This window comes from Syngnathus leptorhynchus, chromosome 14 (assembly GCF_054491065.1).
Source record: "Syngnathus leptorhynchus isolate UIUO chromosome 14, UIUO_Slep, whole genome shotgun sequence".
Classification (NCBI taxonomy): domain Eukaryota; kingdom Metazoa; phylum Chordata; class Actinopteri; order Syngnathiformes; family Syngnathidae; genus Syngnathus; species Syngnathus leptorhynchus.
The window spans coordinates 5,092,052-5,111,474 of NC_141208.1; the positions used below are offsets into that span (position 1 = coordinate 5,092,052).

The window sequence follows — 19,423 nt, forward strand, 5'->3', positions numbered from 1 at the left end:
CACACGAAAAAAATCCCACACAATCTATATTACCGATTGACTGTTAATTCAATTATAGCGGTACCAAAGAAAATTTCTTCTTTATTGGGATTGTTTTTGTAGAGAATCAAAGCTGTCGTCGTCATGAAAATTGTATGAGACTCGTGAATTGAATCACTGTCAAAATAACACGACGACGCATCCTCTCACGGGAAATGAGAATCCGTAGGAATGAATGAAGGGAATTAATATCAAGTTTTGACTTCTGAGGCAGAAACCTTTCGTCTAACTGCCAACTGTATTACATTTGGGGCGTTGGATCTCAATTTTGTACATAATCTTGACTGTATGATTCTCGACCCATTTCCCCCCTTCGCCACTGCAGAAAGTGCCTCAGTACACGCTGATCATCCAGGCCACTGACACAGAGGGCAACCCCATGTACGGCCTCTCCAACACAGCCACGGCCGTTATCAGAATCACCGACATCAATGACAACCCGCCAGAGTTCACAGCTGACACGGTAAGCGGTTGACACCTATTCGGGCCGCACCGTCCGCGTTAGTGGCGTGCAGTCGCTCTTGCCCACCAACATGCAACAAGCACTTAGACGTTACTCTCGTGTTGTCAGATATAATGACGATGAAATAACCACGATAAGCATCACTAACAAAACTATTTGCGCAGTTTTTCGGCGAGGTGCACGAAAACCGCGTAAACGTGATCGTGGCCAACCTGACGGTGACTGACAAGGACCAACCCAACACTCAAGCCTGGAACGCCGTCTACAAAATCACCGGGGGCGACCCCACCGGCAGGTTCTCCGTGCCGACTGATCCCACCAATAACGAGGGCCTGGTGACGGTTGTCAAGGTAAGGTCACCTTTGCAAACCTAACCAATTACGTTCTCACGGGGACTCTGGATATTTTTCCAATTCAACAAAATTGTGTTCTCCAGAGTGGCTGACCGTGGCCCACTGGTTGAAAATCCACACTTATGGTGGATACAGGAATGTCTTCTGTAGCAATCAAGGAATGAATGCACCTAGCAACAATACAAACCGGATTATTATAATACTTGTTTATCAGCCAGATAGAGTCGTGTCTTCTCATTTGTATGTCAAACAGAAGAAGGTCATTAACAAGAAGCTGGCGGCCTTGCTGCTTTCTATTGTGGGGCTTTCACAGGAAAGATTTTGAGGGAGGAGGAATGGAAAACGTTTTAATTTGCCTCGTTACCCTCAGACCATTTTCAAGCATTTAATCCACCTTCCCGCCAAACATTTCACATGATAACGTGAGCCTCGCTATCCCCGTGTCCCCTGTGTTTTCACAGCCTATCGACTATGAAATGAACAGAGTGTACGTGCTGACGGTGGAGGCGAGGAACGAGGTGCCCCTCGCCAGAGGCATCCACTCTCCCCGTCAGTCCACCGCCACCGTCTCCATAAAGGTGCTCGACGTTAACGAGAGCCCCTACTTCGATCCCAACCCCAAACTGATTAAACTGGAAGAGGGAAAGCCGGCGGAGTCCATGCTGACCACCTTCACGGCGCAGGACCCTGATCGCTTCATGCAGCAGAGTATCCGGTAGGAAGTTGAAACAGAGCAACGCAGACTTTGTTCTTACTTTGTTTAAATCGCACCCGATAATGAGCAACGGTTGACGCTAATGGCTCCCATCAGTGAATATTCATGACTGCGTGTGAAATTGATCGGACATGACGTCTTTTATCATCAGTCCTCATTTCAGCTCGCTTATTTGAGCACCTTTTCTATCCAAAAGTGCACTAAAGGGATGATGTGCGCAAAACTAAAGCAGGCCTTCGATAGAACTTGAGTGACGTGATTGTTTTGTCTTTGTTTCATCAGCTACACAAAACTGTCGGACCCGGCCAACTGGCTGAGGATCGAGCCCAGCAACGGTAGAGTCACAACAATGGCGGTTTTGGACAGAGAATCGCCTTTTGTGAAGAACAGCATGTACAATGCCACATTCTTGGCCACTGACAACGGTACGTAATCTTTGTATTGCCGAGGTCCTTTCGTGGTTTCGCCGCTTCTGTCGGAAAGAGGTGCCGTTTCGAAGGATAGATGTTTAATTGAGCCACTTGTGTGACGACAACAAAAATCCACCGTGCCTGAAGGCCAACAGCTGACAGCCTTTCAACTTCAGGCCAGTGGGTTAACAATCTAAGACGCATAGATAAATGTGCCTTTTCCCCGAAGAGGCTTTGCCTCTGTTCGGGTTTCCCCTTTTCTTCAGAGCATAGCGTCGTAGGCCAACAGGCTTATAACTTTGCCGGTAAAGAGGTTTCTCAGTGTTAATGGGTCAGGTCTGGATGACTAGCTCCTTTGAGCGTGGCCTGAATGCTAAAGAAGCTTCTTAGCGCAGTGAATACATAGAGGAGCCTGAGAGGAGCGACAGTGGCCTCTGTTTTGCTGCTTTAGTATTCCCATCCCACGTCCTCGGTCAGGAAGACGTTCGTTCTCTCCCTTCACACTATCCAAATGTTCTAATACCACACTCTTTCTGTCTGCCGCCTCGCTTGAGATTAGTTTCTTCAATCAGTATGCACAATCTCACCGGAGGAGCAGATATCTGCTTCGGAGACACAACAATCGCCTCTTCTTCTCGGCCCACCGCACCATGATTCCGCAATCAACGTTTAAGATTTCGCCAATATTTACGCATGTGTGTTTTGGGGGCGCTGCAGGCCACCCTTCGGCAACTGGCACGGGCACCCTGCAGATTTACCTGATGGACATCAACGACAACGCCCCGAGGGTCTTCCCCCAGGAAGTGGAAATATGTGAGAAACCCGAACCCAACGCCATCAACATCACGGCCATCGACGGGGACTTGATGCCCAATGCTGGGCCGTTTGCCTTCGAGTTGGCTAACATGCCCGTCGATGTTAAGAGGAACTGGACCGTCACCAGAATCAGTGGTAGGAATGACTACGGACATTTTGTTTTACATGTTACAAACCAGACACAGGGTTTGTAGTCTAACACTAACCTCACACTAAATGCAGTAATCCCTGTAAAAAACACCCAAAATATGCTATGAATAGAGACTATCTTCATTGGGTAATACCTTTTGGATCATTGCAGCAAGGAGTTTTAAGCTTAAGCAGCATGATCCAATGTCATTCACTCGATTGGCGAGCTTCAAATTGAAAATCCTTGTTCTGGATTTGATAAGATAATGCAAGTTGGAATTTATCATACATACATATATCTGCAAATAGCAATAAACACTGTTCTAAAATGCGCAATGATGAGCATGATCCAAACAAGAACGCACTTGGACGTACGTCATCCTGGCTTCTCTTTGCAGGAGACTACGCTCAGTTGCGCCTGAGGATCGGTTTCCTCGACAGCGGCATTTACGAGCTGCCCATCATCGTCACCGACTCCGGGAACCTGCCCTTGTTCAACACCTCCCACCTGCGGGTCAAAGTGTGCCAGTGCGACATCAACGGCGACTGTACCGACCAGCAGCACATCATGGCCGCCGGACTGGGCACGGGCGCCATCATCGCCATCCTGCTGTGCATCATCATCCTCCTCAGTGAGCGTCGTCGCAGATTAGCACAGCGGCTAAACACGATCCCGATGATGATTAGATTAGCGCGGGATTATCAAACAAATATATAGTCATCTACATCCGACCTGAAAAGCTAATACGCGGGATCCGATTACATGCGAATCAGCAAAATATGAGCGCGGTTCCATTTTGTAATACGACGCCGCGCTTGTGTGTGCGTCTCGCAGTTCTGGTGCTACTCTTTGTGGTTTGGATGAAGCGCCGCGATAAAGAACGCCAGGCTAAGCAACTCCTCATTGATCCCGAGGATGACGTGAGAGACAACATCCTCAAGTATGACGAGGAAGGCGGCGGAGAAGAGGATCAGGTAGGAACGATGTGACGCGCACACACACTCGTGCGCACACACACACACACAGTAAAACCTCTGGTGAAACTGGATTATTTGAAAAGCCCTGAAAGTACTTTTTTTTGCCACGCAATCAATTATTTCAATAGAAAATTCAGACTGCAAAGGAGGACTAAGACTGCTTTGTGGTCGTAGAAAAATGTCTCTAAAGCCAAGGTCTGAAAACATCATGTCGAGAATCATTACAATACCGTGCCAAATATTTTTAGCCTGTCAATCAAATTAACTATTCAGTTACTTGAACAGGAAAGACAATTCAGCTGTCAAGGTTCCGCTTAAGGGCAGGACAGTCAGATCGATAATACAAACCCTACGGTCCACTTGCTTGTGAAAATATTGGACATATGCTTTTCACTTTACATCCCAAAGACTCGCATCCGGAACAAGCGCCAGAGGCATAAATAAAGTCGCATCCCGGCATCTCGGCGCCCTGATCAGGCATGTAGCGACACAAATTCAATTTTCTTAATGACCTCTTGTTAGCACAACGGAATCGGTTCACGGGGGGAAAAATAAACCAGCGTTATTCCACATAGGCTATTCTTTCGCCAGCTCAAGTGCGGTTGAGGCTCGCATATTGCACAAATAACCGGGAGACCTCGCTCTGACCTGACACGGCGGCAAATTAGCCTTGGAGACTTGTAATTGGTGCGCTGATGTCATTTGGAGACAGGCATCTGCTGTGCGCCAATAATGAAGCTCTGTGTAAGGTAACAATAAGAACAAGACTGACAAAACATCTGCGGGCAGAAAGGGAGGAAGCTTCCTCCTGTGTATTTATGTCCACACATAAAAAAGCACAAACTTTGTCGAGCGGGACATGTCCAAAAGGAAAGTAACGCTGCTCAAAAAGCAAATTAAGTCCAAGCTGCATTTTATTGAGAGTGAACAAGCTTCTATTCTAAATGGCACAGAAGACAGCGGGATAGAATGGCCTTGACTTTGCCGTTCATGGAGTCAGTATTGGCTGGAAAAAAAAAAAATGGACCTGACTTTCCTGGCGCTGTGGTCTGTATAATACCCACCTCTGTTCTCCCTATCTCCCACCAGGGAGGAAATTGAAGTGTCAGTCCATTCGGTGCTCTCACGGTGTATGATTTGAGCTGCCGCTGAAGCGGCGCTGTGAAGCCGTCGCTATCACAGGCAGACGGATGATCAAGTTGAACTCGGACAAAATGGACGATTAGGGCCGCATCGGCATGCGCTTAACAAACGAATCGGTAGCGTCTCATTCTTACAACTATGTGCTAATTGACAGATTAGGTAGGTATGTAACTCCTGTTAGGATCTTTTAAGATTCATGGTTTAGTAAAAAAAAAAAAAAAAAGGTCCCCACCCCGAAACCAAACAATCAGAAGTAATCATCGGTTATGTGCAAGGGACTCATTTGCATGATAGAAGAATGCGCGCTGAGTTAACACGGTAGCTCCCGTTAGTCACTTGTTTGTTTTATATTCATGGCCTCGAGGTGTTTTTAATTTAACTAAGTCGGCACGATCCAGTCAGACATGATATACTACTGTTATGCGTGGGTGTCCTTTTCATGTATTCATCACACTAGGGGCAAGACGCTCCCAAGTACGTACTTGTGCAGTGACCGAGCAAAGACACCACTATCGAAAGGGGATATTAGAGATGGACAGATTAGGGATAGGGAGCATCCATCCCGTACGCTTATTAGGTAGACGCTGATACCATCCGGCCATTCGCTCCCTCTCCCGGCCATGACTTAGCGTTGCCTTGGTAATGTTAATAGGATTAACTGTGGCTTATGTGTACCACGTCTGGCTATTGATTAGAGTCTACACTTCCCGTGGTCACGGCACATTCGCATGACTTGTCTTGATGTTTTCACACTCTCCCAACGTTTTATTACACCAGTCGCACAATAAGCGCTGTCGGGTCGGCGGTTTTATCACACGGCCTCGTTGACGCGTCCCCTCGTCCCTTCATTCCTTCCGTAGGATTATGACCTGAGTCAGCTCCAGCAGCCCGACACGCTGGAACCCGACGCCATCAAGCCCGTAGGGATCCGACGTCTCGATGAGAGACCCCTCCACCCCGAGCCGCAGTACCCCATAAGGTCTGCCGCACCCCACCCCGGAGACATCGGAGACTTCATCAATGAGGTAAACAAAAAAACTAAACAAAAACTGATGGCATTTTCTGACACGCCCGTGTGGCCAATGTATGACCTGCTGGTCACAAACGGCTCGCTCTGTTCTTTAATCCAGTTCGTCGAGGAGTTACATCAAGTACCGACATTAGCTGAGGCCCGCTGGCTGGTATATTGTTTTCTGCAGTTCTAGATTATGGGATCTGTATAAAAGTGGCTACAATAATGCAAGATCTCTTTTTTTTTTGTTATTGAGAAGATAGACTGTTTAGCTGCAGCAGCAAACCCAATCCCAGGGCTGCATAATGAAATGAACCAAAGGCTGAATTTTTCATGGAACTTTCTGAAAAACAATTTGGTTTATACAACTCCGCATGATGCCGACTCGGGAGAAAATCGACCTCAAACGGAATCAATTAATATTATTCCGATTGTTCTCCCGCACGAAAGAATAAAGCTTGCGCGTCTTGCGCATGTCTACTTAAACATGTAGAAAGGAAGAAGAGAACATGATGCTAACACACTTCGATATAATGATTATTCTTCCCGCTACAGAAGTAGATGTGTTAGAAGAGCGAGAGAGAATAAAATACATAGCGAGTGCCCCGGGCCGTCATTGACTCCATCTTGAAGGGAGAATGTCAAATGAAAAGAGCAGTCATGTATTTTTCACCAGCTCCAAAAGACGTGACTTTCACAGCATTATAAACGGAACGCGTGCCTGCCTACTTTCCGGACGGCAACTGTTTGTAGATGAGCACGCCGCCGTCTGGCTATCCATCTCTCGCATCCTTCACCTGTCGTTTACATCGCGTCGCCGATGCACCTCGTAAGCGAGAAAAGCGATGTTTTCCGATAGATGACAATCGTCGCCGCAGTTTCATTTTGTCAAATCCTCACAAGACCTCGCAGTCACAGCAAGTGGCGACCCAGAAAAGTTGTGTGCCGGAGAATGATGGCTTTTTTTGTGTCCCAGATTCCACTGTCACTAAAAAAAACAAAAAGTCGTACATTGCGAGCTTTTAAGGCATCTGTCGAGCACAATTGGGTCCCCACTTATTCGGAATCCCATCCGTTCATTCGATGACACGGGCACGATTAGAGCGAATCCCACCGATTAGTAGCTCTCCGTAGACCAACGAGCCTTTATCTTGACCCGTATTTCGGAACGATTAAGACAACAGATAATCTCTACAATCCAATAATCCAGAATCTGAAGCATAAATCTGAATCGACCCCTATGACTACTTGATCTTGATTACAATCTAGTAACCTAAGGAAGAACCACAGATTCTTGATCATTCAATAGCTAAACGAGAGTCTTCCTCTACCCCCTTTTTAACTCTCTTGAGTTGGGACTGATGGCAGAAAAACAACAATGCCAAATTAACGATAATCCGGGATCTTCAGTTTGAAAAAAACAAAACGCATTCAAGCAGGGCTCGGATCGAACCACCCTCCTAATAAGCGCAGTGGGAAACATTTGTCATCCTCACCTCTGTGATAGATGAGTTGTCACGTTGAGCCCCCTTATGCGTGCTTTGTTTGTTGTTTTGCTATTTCTTGATTAGCCGTCACGCGAGCTGGCGCAGGACGTGCCAGTAAATCGGACACATCTGAAATGAGTCAGGCTAACAAGTGGGATGGCTGTGTGCGCCAAGATCAAATGGCGATGGTGCAACCTTCTAAAGCTGCCCGTAGCGTTTTGGCCGCAAACAGGGCGGCGGTGGGCTGTAACCGGCGGAGCAATTAACGCTTGTAATTGTAATGAACGATCTATGTGTAATATTCCCCTACAGATTATCAAGCCCGCAGCAAACACTTGACAATGGCTAACAAGTAGGAAGTAATTGCCCATTGTCTAGACACTTTAAATCAATCTGTCTCTTTTTGGAAACAGCACCGCAAATGCTTTCTCGGCCGGCCACGTTGAGGGCATCCATTTGTTCCGACTCTTTCATCCATTTGTCGGTCGGGAGGTGGCAACGACGGGGAGCATATCCGAAGCGCTCGGCGAAAGCCAAAGCTCGTGTTGACGCCTACATTAGCGATCCATCAGGTCTTTGGAGCACCCCTGGGGGAAGGAAGTCTTGAAAATCAATAGCGAGGAGCTCTCGGCGCAATGGAGATTTCTGGGAATGTCGAGGGCCATCTTTCAAAGCCGACCGCGAGATAAAGGCGCGCGTGCGTGACAAACACATTCTCATTTTTTTTCCACGAACCACAGATGTGCTCGATGCTCTCTGCGAGTATTTATTCATGAGCCTCAGATTGCTATCTAGATTAAAGATGACAAGGTATCGCCGGCACACGCTCGCAAATCTCCCGAAGATCAAGAGAGTGCGGCCGAGCTCCGCGCTCACTGTGGGATGAAGAAGACATTGCGGGTCTTCCAAGAGTGGAATTTACAAGAGCATGACTAGAAAGGAAGCAAAACAATCTAAAACACACCCACATCTTAAACAAGGACTATAAATCTTCCCTGTCGAGTAGAAGAAGAATTTTTGGTTCAATGAGCCTTAACTTTGAGCTTGCACTAGTTGTTCAAGCAAACCTTTTTTTTTTGTTTTTGGAGGTAAAAAGGATTCTGGCCGATACTAGTAACAATATTAAGAGCCGTTACGTTTTTTTTTTTTTTTAACTTCATACTGTCTGATAATTACCACGCAAAACCCCCCCAAAAATTATTTAGGACCTCTTATCTGGATTTATTTTGATTCCTGCTTTGGTTTCCCTCCCCGCAGGGCCTGAAGGCAGCCGACAACGACCCCACCGCCCCGCCTTACGATTCTCTGCTGGTGTTCGACTACGAGGGCAGCGGCTCCACCGCCGGCTCGCTGAGCTCGCTCAACTCGTCCAGCAGCGGGGGCGACCAGGATTACGATTACCTCAACGACTGGGGACCTCGCTTCAGAAAACTGGCGGACATGTACGGCGGGAACGATGACTAAGACACGAACGAGGACACCGGAAGACGACGACAAAATGAAGAGAGATTCCTTGTGGATGGAGTTGGACATTTTGCAATGGAAAAGAAAGAAAAAAGGATGCAGAGATTTTTTTTCAGAAAAAAACAAAAAAAAGAAAAAAGAACCAATCAACCAACTCGGCTTATTGTTGTAGTCTCCGCGTACATAATGCTTGTGGGCGACGCCGGTGGACGCTCACACCATTCAAGACTGTTGTGGGTATTGAATGCGCTCAGTTACACTTGAACTTCACAGTACAGAAGCACTGGGATATAATGTGCCTTTTTGTACGTTTCTTTTGGACCGAAATGATTAGTTTTATGTTCAAGGCTTTAATGGTACTGATTTTTTTTTTTCGGTGGGGGGGGATTTCAAAGCAAAGTATGTGACACTGATACGCTTCGATCACTCCCGTTTTTTTTTTCTTTCTTTCTTTCCATTTGTTTGTGAAGGCTTATTTAATGAAGGATCATCTGTCGACCCGGATGGCGAAAACCACGAAGAGCAGCACTGTAGAGAATGCGAGACTTGTCCGCCAAAATTGGACGGGTATGCAGCTGGTCGCAGCTAAAAGGGAGTTATGAATCACAATTTTGTAGCAGATTACTTTTCTTTTTTTTTTTTTTCCTGGAGTGGTGTAGTTCAGTATTTGACAGAAAACAAAACAAAAAAAAACTGTTCTGATCAATAATGTTCACTGATCAACTTCATTTGCCTTAGTCATCTGAATTTTTGGACTTTTACTTCACTGTAAAAAGATGTGTGTACATACTGTTTTGTTGTTTTCTTTCATCTTTTCTTTGGGTGTAGTATACTATAAACAAGTGCAAAAAGTTCCAAAACCTGTAAATGTTTCATTTGGACATCAAAAATGAAAATTCTTTTTGCATGTTTCTATCTTTTCATGATGACAAAATGGAGGGAAGAAAAAAAAAAAAGATGTTCCCCAAGTTTATTTACAAGATGGAGGAAAAAAATTCTGGTTGACAGTGTGTAAAAGTTGAGAGATTTTGTATAACTATAATTTGAAAGAAAAAAAAACAAATTGAAAAAAATTGTTGTCTCGTCAGCACAATTGTTGAGTTTGTACCCCCCAAGAAAAGTTTGGATGGGGGTGTGTGTGTGTGCGACATGCAAGGCACTGATTATTAAAGCTGAGCTTTAATAGTGGAAAAAACATTTTGGACTTGAGCTGTGTGGAAACGCATTTTGTTCTGCTCAACTAATTATCGCTCTCTTACCCAAACTATTCAAATAAAAGTCCAGTTTTGGAGCTCAAAAATCTCCTGTTGATTCTTTCGTATTCAATAACACTTTGGAGTGTTAGTCCTGTAGCCCTTCCCCCCCCCCCCCCCCCCCCCCCCATATGCATTGGTACAAAGTAGTCAGTGTGAGTCCTTCATCCACCCTCACAGTTAGAGGTGACCCCCACCACCACCAGTAGTGTTGTTTTATCACCTTTATTTTGTTTTTAATTCTTTTTTTCCGGTTTTTTTTTTTTTTTTTTTTGCATCTCGAAAAATTGTTTTCAACCTAAGGATCAAAACAACAATGTTCTGGCGGCCAAGGTGAAAGCTGTGTGATCGCACGCATCTCCCCCGTAAAGAACAGTAGGTCAGATTGTACTTGACTTCAAAATGAAGAAAAATACAAGGGGGGGGGGGTGTACCTGTAAGGCACATGTGCACGGAGGCCCCTGAGGGGGGGTGCAGGGATGTGGAGCGGAATGATAAGTGTGTATGTGTCCATGCGGGAATGGCCGCACAGAGAATTTGTTCGGGTCCCCGTCACACATTGGAGCCTTCGCGTTTAATAAAAGCGACCATATTCGTCTATATTTTTGTTGAGATGTTGTTTCGGAATATTTCCCCTGCATACTTTCTTCATATTTTGTCTTGGTTTTGCTTTCTACCTATTCTCATCAGCCACGTTCCTTGTGTCAACCAAGCAGCCCTCACTTTCCTTCTATAAACAAATTACTGATTGATTCAAGATGACCAGGGGCCCTGAAAGCCGTTACAGGCACTTTAAAAGTTAGCACCTAGGCTAACGGCTATGAAGTCCCAGCTGGTCCAGAAGGTGATGATGCGTTGCTATGGCAATGACGGCACTTGTATTGTCCATCATATACGATTTGGCGGCAGATATTTTAAGAGCCCTATGTCCCACATGGGGGCTCGCTCATGCGGATGTCAAGATTGCTTGAAGGAGGTCAGTCGCATCGAGCAGTCGCCTCTCAGAACGCGTCGCAGGTGAGGAAAATAACTTACATCCCAGGACCACACTTCAATTTCACAGAACGGATTAGCACCCCTGAGAAAGGGGGGGGGGGCACATAAAGACGCTCCACATCCAGCATCATGCACACTTGTTCACATTGAGAAAGTGGAGAGAGGACATCATGGCTCTATTCTATTTGAGATTAAAAGGACAATACTTGAGGAGCATTAGCGTCATTGACATTGAAAATCGTTCATGATTTGCGCAAATATTCAACAAAAATACAACGCATACAGGAGACAAAATACTAAAATGATCTTTTCCCTGTTAAATGTCACCACAGTGAGTGAGTGCCATGTTAAACACAGTTGTCCTTCCTGACGCAAAAATAATCTCAATGTAAATACCACAAAATAGAAGATAAAATTCTGAACTTGTGTGTCAAATGTATCTTTTGATCGGAAACTGAAATGTCTCTAGGATACAACAAAAAACGGGAACTAATCTTGTTCCAATGCTTTAAGAAGGCCCTGTATCTGATGTTTTCTTCGCTGGGTCACGTCTCATTTCTAACAATCAGCGAGTGACGAGGCCGCCCCTGCGGAATATATTAGATTAGAAATTAAAAGAACAATGCGCGGGGAGGATTATCATTGACATTGACAGACGCCAGCGTCGACTTATTTGGCGAGCGAGGCAGAAATAATTGCTCATTTGCACATTGCTGTCTTTCCAGTGACAAACGGATAAAAATAGTGATGCATAATAAATAATTTGCAAAGCTAATTAAGTGGAAAGGGAACCACGTCGGTTTCATCTGCCAATTTATGTGGACGTCTTTGAGTTACAAAATGCACATTTAGACAAAAACAACAAACAAAACTCGGACGGAGTGAAAACGGAAAATAATGAATGTGCCATTTGTGGATGAAATGTGGCTTTGTTGTTGCTTGGGCTCTCACACACTTTGAGTGGAAGTAAAAAAAAAAAAAAAAGTCTCCAAAAAGAGAAGGATGTCACCTTGTAACCCGATGGTCCTCCCGAGACGTCGTCTGAGGAAGAAGCCTGCGGATTGGTGTTCCAACAAGCACCCGCGGGTCCCGTTTATCGACTGTGAACATGGCTTTCACCACATTGCAGAATTGCAAGTCAGCCTCGCTCGGCGCTCTGTGCCGGGGTGTGTGTTTGTAAGCAAGTGTCTCAGAGCCACCAGGGGACACTATGTCGGTAAACATGAGAATACGCTCTACAATGTGACGCCCTCCCCAAAAAAGTCCTCTCTAAGTTATTCCGCCGCTGACCTTTGGTGGGCCTTAGGAAGACGAATGCTGGCCGGGTTATCGATGGCGGTGCGTGTGTGTAAGAGGAGGGGGGTGCAACAATCTTTCTTGTGGGCTCCCTGCAGGCCGCCACAGAATGAATAAGTAAGTAGGCTGGATGACAGCACCGGCATGCTGGGCGAAGCTAGTCTTTAATTTATTGCTGTCTGGACCTGGTCACTCTACTCAGATCAATGGTGTTCATTTCCCTCCGTGTGTTTGTTTTTTTTTGTTCGACGTTCTGGATTGTGATGTCTTGATTTACAGCCTCTTGTGAGTCTCTTTACCTCTCTTGAATGCCTCGGCAAATACAGAGCTTATATGTAGGTAACGCTAGAGCCCCCTCCTGGCTCCAGAAAATAAAATAAAAAATCACCAGCTACAAACAACAGTCCAGTCTCATTTAAAAGAGTCTTGTATAAACAGGCTCTGGAGTCCACACAGATGTGACACTGCGAGCGTAGAGCGACAGAGAGAGGAAAAAGAGAGGCCGTGGGTTTTGGCACCCAAGGGGACAACGATGCTCGCTTTTGTATGATGCACGTAGGGCTGGATGGCAGATTTCGTCTATTCAATGTCACTTTGGGCCGCGCCGTCAGCGCAATTCAGGAATTTCTCCTCTGACGGTGGCATCTCATGCGTGAATTGTTCATGCAATCAAAAGCTTACAGTGACGAGAATACAAAGAATCCCAATCATGTCGATTTAAAGGCCGAGGTAGTAGTTGCCCACGTTTGTGAGATTACATCATGATTGGACAGTAAATGATAAAGAATCATTGGTGTAACCGGTTTTCGACCTTTTCCAGGAAGAACCTGATGCCGTTGCTTGACAACAAGCGATGACGCAGCAATGATGTCATGGCATTGGGATATATAAACCTTCGCATCCCTCATGAAGTATTTATCTGTGTTCCTATACGATTTGTGAAGCTCCCGGGATCTGCTTTCTTTTTAGAATAGAGGAAGAGAGACTTGCAGGTGTAACGTGGGAAGGACAAGGACAGCTGGTTGTTGCCTGACTCAAAAGGGTAGAACAGAGGTGTCGTCAGTGAGGTCGGCGAGAGGGCGATCTGTCCCCGGAGGGCAGAGAAACGCTATCTTCCCGAGATTGAGCTTGACAACGTGGAACATATGACGTTCAAGCACTAATGCACGTTTAAGCCCTGCTTGTAATGATGTGAGATAACAGAACAGTGACAGGAGAAGTAACTTGGTGTGTGTGGAGAGGAGGGGGGGCGAAAAAAGAAAACCCCAAGGCTCTCGGAAAGAGCTCAGAGGGATACCAGAAATCCATCATGACACCCGGCAGTAGAAAGTAGATCCAGTACGAGGTGAATCCAGCTTTAGGCTGGTAAACTTAAGTGGACGTTTTAAGATGAAAAACGTTTCATGGAGTTGGAGTAGTTTTAGGTTGTAAAAGCAGTATTGGCCACTAGATGGCAGATGAGATTCCCTGTCCACTCTCAGTCCTCATTCTATCTGACAACATTTATCCATCACAATACAAATAACAGAATATCAAGATATCAGTATATTAAACTCCTGTTGCACAAGAAAACTCTTCTGGCATTTTAAAAATTGGCCATCATTCACAGCATAATTAAGCAGCTGAGATGAAATGAAATAAAATAAAAAAGACAACACTACTGTCACTCACTTGAGCCTACAAAATAAAGGACACAACACTGTTGTGGCAGTTCAACACAGAGGAAGTTTACATTTGGAGCAGCTCCACAAAAAAAAACAAAGAAATAGATGACTGAAACCCACATGAGCAAATACGAGCTGACACAAGCAAGGAAAATTCCCTTTAAGTAAAACAATGACAGACAGTTCATAGACTGCATGAAGCCAACGTGTCAGCCACCCTCACAGAATGCTAGACCAACAGAATAGCACAGGAATTGCAACACCACCAAACCAATGAATCAATCTGTATGTAGAGATTGTAGCCCATTTGGATGAGCGATTGAATCTAAAAATGTGGAAAGCAATGTCCCCTAAGAAAGAGCCCTGAGGGACACCAATCAAAACAATCGAGTATAATGCGGATCAAGAGTGAGCTGATCGAATTCAGAGTTAAAATAAGCTAAATATGTGAAGTGGCACTAAGGAAAAAGAAAGGCTATTGAATCCCTGGAGTGCTTTTAGATTTATTCATGGATTTATACGCTTGACATCCCATCACCCTCGTGTCTTTAAGGGTTTAGATCCCTTGGTCACATTTTCAGCAATGGATAATTTCTTCCAATGAGACCAAATAATGTCACTTTGGTCTCAGGCGGTCTGGTCAGCGACTTTGCGATCAGTGGTTAATAAATTCGCTTAAGGCGAGTCGCGCCTGGATCAATGCGCTGCTGCCAGTACAAAAAAAAAAAAGGACGGGTAGTGTATTGTCCACATGGAGGAGAAAAGAGGCCACTGGGTAGGCCGCTCTTTCCTGTCTGCTGAGTCTATTGTCATCAGCCACGGCTACACGTAGCCCGGGGGCAAAGAGTGACGAGGAACAAAATTGTGCGGTCGTTTTAAAGAACACCAACTCGGAGCCACGCTTTCTTTCTCAAAGAAGACGCCATTCCATTCACAGCATCCGTTCGACACCGGATAACGGATCTCCAAAAATCATTAGTCAGCTCTGACATATTCATTCAGCAGCCATCTACTGTTAAGTAGTGATAAACACAGCGATTATAAGCCGCCTCTAATCCCTTTTGCTCTCGAGTGACGGAATTCCCGCATTATAATAAATTGCTTTTTCATGCTAATGGGAGACGAGGCCCTGGCTAACTGTGGAGGTGTAAAACACATTTGGATTGCCGGTGAAGGATGTCGGATGAGTTTCACCCCACGCGGACTCATCTTTCTTTCCTACAAATGGCTTCTCCTCCGGATTTGACGGCTCGCCCTTAATTTGGAGTGAGGAGTGGCGATGATGCTCGCTCTGTGTGGTGGAAACATTTCCAAGCGGGTTACGGTCTTGAGCAGAGATTTTCCACTCAGGGCAGAATTCTGAGGCGACGCAGTGGGCATTACTGCTAACCTGCCCTGCTCGGCTCATTTGCATTTCTCTTGTGGATGGGAAAGATACAGAACAAGGCTTGCGTTTTATTGCGGCTGAAGATGAAATTTTGAGACGGGCCGATTTATGGAGTCGCCCGTTATAAAGCAAAATTACTTTTTGGGCCGTCTTACTATTTGATTGTAAATAGAACACCCTGATAGAGCACGCCGCCATTTCCAAACTACATCGAAGTAAAGGAATGTTTAGGTTGCAGACATTTTCTTTCAAACCACATTGGGAAAACATTAAAAAGGTTGACCATGGACTGAGACGTCAATTGCATATGAGGCCAAGATCAATCGTTAATTTAATAAAACACACGGCGGTTTGACAAGCATTAGTGCCAATTAGCGCCTTAAATGGGAACCGCCGAGATGCCATTTAGGCACATTAGTCAAGAAGCGACTATGCAAAGCCAATAATTCCTCGGTTATCGTTGGCTGGGAGCGAGTCATTAAGCAGTTATGTGCAAAAGCAGGCTCTCTGAAGAATTCTAACATCGCAATGTGGTTTAAGTATCCCCCCCGTTTGCGACTGCGGTTGGTCGATTGTGAAGAGTGAAAATCATGAGGTGGATCCGCCTCCCTGCCGGCACAAAATAGGTGGGGGTGTGTGACCTTGTTATCCTCCGTCTCAATGTGAGCTGCGCCTCCATTAATGGCCAAATGCGGTGATCAATCACACTTTATAACGGAGGAAAGAACGGAAGCTAGCGGATTTTCTCCTTCTGAGCTCCTCTTTTGCTTTCAACGATGCGTTGTTTGAAGACGCGTTCCAAATTGAGTGGAGAGTTCTGACGCAGCGCTTCGGAGACAGCGACTCAGATGTCGAGATTTGGGATGGGGAAATGTTTAGCAAAGCCTTACTTAGCGCTTAAAACAATCCCGATAACACGTCGAGATGTAAATACCATGAAACGGCATAAGAAAATGGTTTCCACTGATGGCCTGGAAGGGTTTTTCCATACAAAGATTTTGCATCGTTATGACTTTACCAAAGGGATTAGCGTAGGCTCGTGGTAGAGGATTGTTGATTGTTGGCGGCCATCTATCATCGTCTCTGGACTACTGAGTGCAACCTCATTGAGGATGACATTTGTGTACACGCTCTGGAAATTACCTTAGCTGAATATCTGACACAACGCCTTCTGGTGTATTACAACATAAGCCGCGGGGGTAATAATGCGCGTCCATAAAAGATTGCATCAGAGGCGCATCTTATTAAGGACAATATCAAAAAACGCGCCGAGTTGCCATTTGCATGTCAATAAAAACGTGCGGCTGGGAGATGCTTTATGAAAGCAAATGGAAAACGCCCACTCACGGTGAAGACGGTGGCTTCAAGGCTATCGCGACATGCCACTGTCATCTAAGCAAAGAAACAATGACTGTGAATTTGCCTAAACCCAGTAAGTGGGGCTCTGTAAGCAAATGACTGGGCATCTCGCACTGGGCACAGCCACAAATCCAAATTGATGTGGAAATTATGGGCTGCATTCCATCAGCAACCATGCGGGCTTTGGCAGCCCTAGGAAAAAATCCCATCAGGCTCTTGACTTAATTCTTCCTCGGAGGCTTGATCGTCTAGCGTGAGAGGAGGACTGAGTGGGGAAGTTCGAAACGAGAGGTGGGAGGAGGAGGAGGAGGAGGGGGACATGTTTCTGTATTTGCCAAGTACGGTACTTGCATCTCCCAAAGACGGAATTAAGGTGGACTGCTTTCTTTTGTGTTTGAAAGGCTGTTCTGGCTGCCAAGGCTTGCCGGAGGACCGATTGGCTGAAACAAAAGCAGTTCTTTGAATTCGTGTGGGTAGGATAGAGGAGCGCAACCGACGCAAGCTCGTCTTGACTTGAGAGGAATCCGCTGGGAGACGTTCAGAGAGGGGCCGCCTACAAAGCCGAGGAAGGATGACGGGGTAGATCCAAATAATTTGCTCCATCCAGAAGAGAGACCGCAGGATGAGAGGATCCTGCTTTGCTTTCTCTCAACAAGGCAACAAAGAGGATGCTGCGCATGACACCGCTTATGTGAAAGAGATTTCCAAATTGCCCCCTTTCCATTTTGCTGTTCAAATTAATCATGAGCTCTGAAGAAAAGTCATCACGTGGGGACGAAGTTAGTTTAAATGTAACGAACTAAACATAACAATAACATGTCATGTTCCCTTTGCGTTTGTGTCTTTGTTTGTGCCTGAATAAGAACACAATGGATTTTTTTTTTTAACTTTTTTGGACTACAAGTTAACTTTCAAATATAAATTGTTGATATGGATAGCAACAAAGTTAATTAGCACAACACAATTATTTGTGTCCCTCCAAAAATGCAGAGTTGTTTTATATCTTTAAATTGGGGGACAATACAATGGACAGTTACTTCTGACGAACTCTTATTTCTTTGTTACTTTTCACATTAGCAAATCTTTGAATATTTTGTTACAAATTTTATTGACATGTGCTGCCTTCAAATATTAAATTCACACAGATTATTTCCCCAGTAAGGCTATCAAGTAAAGTATTTGATCAAACTACATCCAGTTCATGGATATTTACGCCAAATAGATTTATGTCCATGTCAGTGCAGCAAGAAAGAATTTGCCTGAATTATCACGTTCCAGACTCCTACAGTGTGAATGTGAATTTTGAAGCCCATTTTCACAGCTCCAATAGGTGATAAGGCGTCGCTATGGCAACGACAGACACATTCTAGCTGCTGGTTGAAGAAAAAATAACGACATATTGTTTCCCGTCGTTGCCATTAAGCACTGACGCTTAAAAAAACATGAATCACCATTAAGTTTCATATCTTTTAATACGGCAGACGCCGTAAACATTAATGTCTGTTATTGCTCACGTCCACGGCGTGATGATAACGTTACGCGCTGGTTACCAGAGCAAAGCGGCATATAAGCAAGCACATATAATTGGATATGCTTGTGAGCAGCACTGCTTTATGACAGTTGCACCATCCCACCCTGACCCCCGGCGAGGCCCATTTGCTTTTTTTATTCTAGCAGGTGAGCTGAGAGGTGAGCCGGCAAAGACCCGCTTCCGTAACAAGGTGCAACGAGAGCCGTGGAAACGCGAGCAGGGGTTTGACACTTCCCTATGGAGTTTATTCATGAGGATATTAGCGTCGCGCCAGAGTGCGCCTTAAGATAATGATTCCTACAAGCGTCAGTGTTTCTGAAGATTGCTAACATAATTGTAAGATGGACAAAAAAGGTTCGGGCCCACTGGAGCTTCGATAGAAACACTATATAACATACTATATACTATTTTACTCCTTGGAAGTCTCATCCAAGTCTCGCTACTGACGATAAGGGTGCCATTAGCCAAGCACAAAGGTAGCAGATTGTATGCTAGCGCTGTGGATGCAAAGTGATGGATGCTCAGGAATTATCAAACGGGTATTTCGGACCACTCAGTAGGTGGCGTCTTAGCAGGGAGCACGATGCAAAACTGTTGGCAGTAGTGTACGGAAAAAAAAAAAACGTTTAATCAAAACACGGTGCAGTATTTCTGAGTGGGATTTTAATTGTATCCAGAAGGGAGAGCATCTAGCCAAAGATTATGGGCGTGTGTGCATTTACAGCATGTTGAGGCCCGAATTCCCTCATGAACGTACGCAGTCGGCGGGTGGAACCACGGCGAGGTTTTTGAGGTCAGAGGTGTCGGGGCTGGAGCAGCAAAATTATAGACCACAACGATTTCAGTGTGTAATGAAGTAGTTATTTTAAGGTGACGTTACGACACGCAGTTGTTGACAGCGGTGGCCACGTCGCAAAAGGTCCGTTTT

General features: G+C 45.3%; 2 protein-coding genes across 2 annotated transcripts in view; one reads left to right on the top strand and one right to left on the bottom strand.

The window, feature by feature from the left end:
• The window catches only part of cdh2 (cadherin 2, type 1, N-cadherin (neuronal)), a 42,515-nt gene extending 32,204 nt beyond the window's left edge, over window positions 1-10,311 (top strand). The window contains exons 8-16 of the mRNA XM_085929333.1: window positions 365-502; window positions 667-852; window positions 1,317-1,570; window positions 1,853-1,995; window positions 2,698-2,931; window positions 3,324-3,557; window positions 3,761-3,900; window positions 5,907-6,071; window positions 8,803-10,311. Of these exons, the coding sequence (XP_085785459.1) occupies window positions 365-502; window positions 667-852; window positions 1,317-1,570; window positions 1,853-1,995; window positions 2,698-2,931; window positions 3,324-3,557; window positions 3,761-3,900; window positions 5,907-6,071; window positions 8,803-9,009 (1,701 nt within the window). The 3' untranslated portion in view covers window positions 9,010-10,311. The remainder of the gene's footprint in view (window positions 1-364; window positions 503-666; window positions 853-1,316; window positions 1,571-1,852; window positions 1,996-2,697; window positions 2,932-3,323; window positions 3,558-3,760; window positions 3,901-5,906; window positions 6,072-8,802) is intronic.
• The window catches only part of LOC147046167 (desmoglein-2-like protein), a 155,056-nt gene that overhangs the window by 104,871 nt on the left and 30,762 nt on the right, over window positions 1-19,423 (bottom strand). The gene's annotated exons all lie outside the window — the stretch shown is intronic.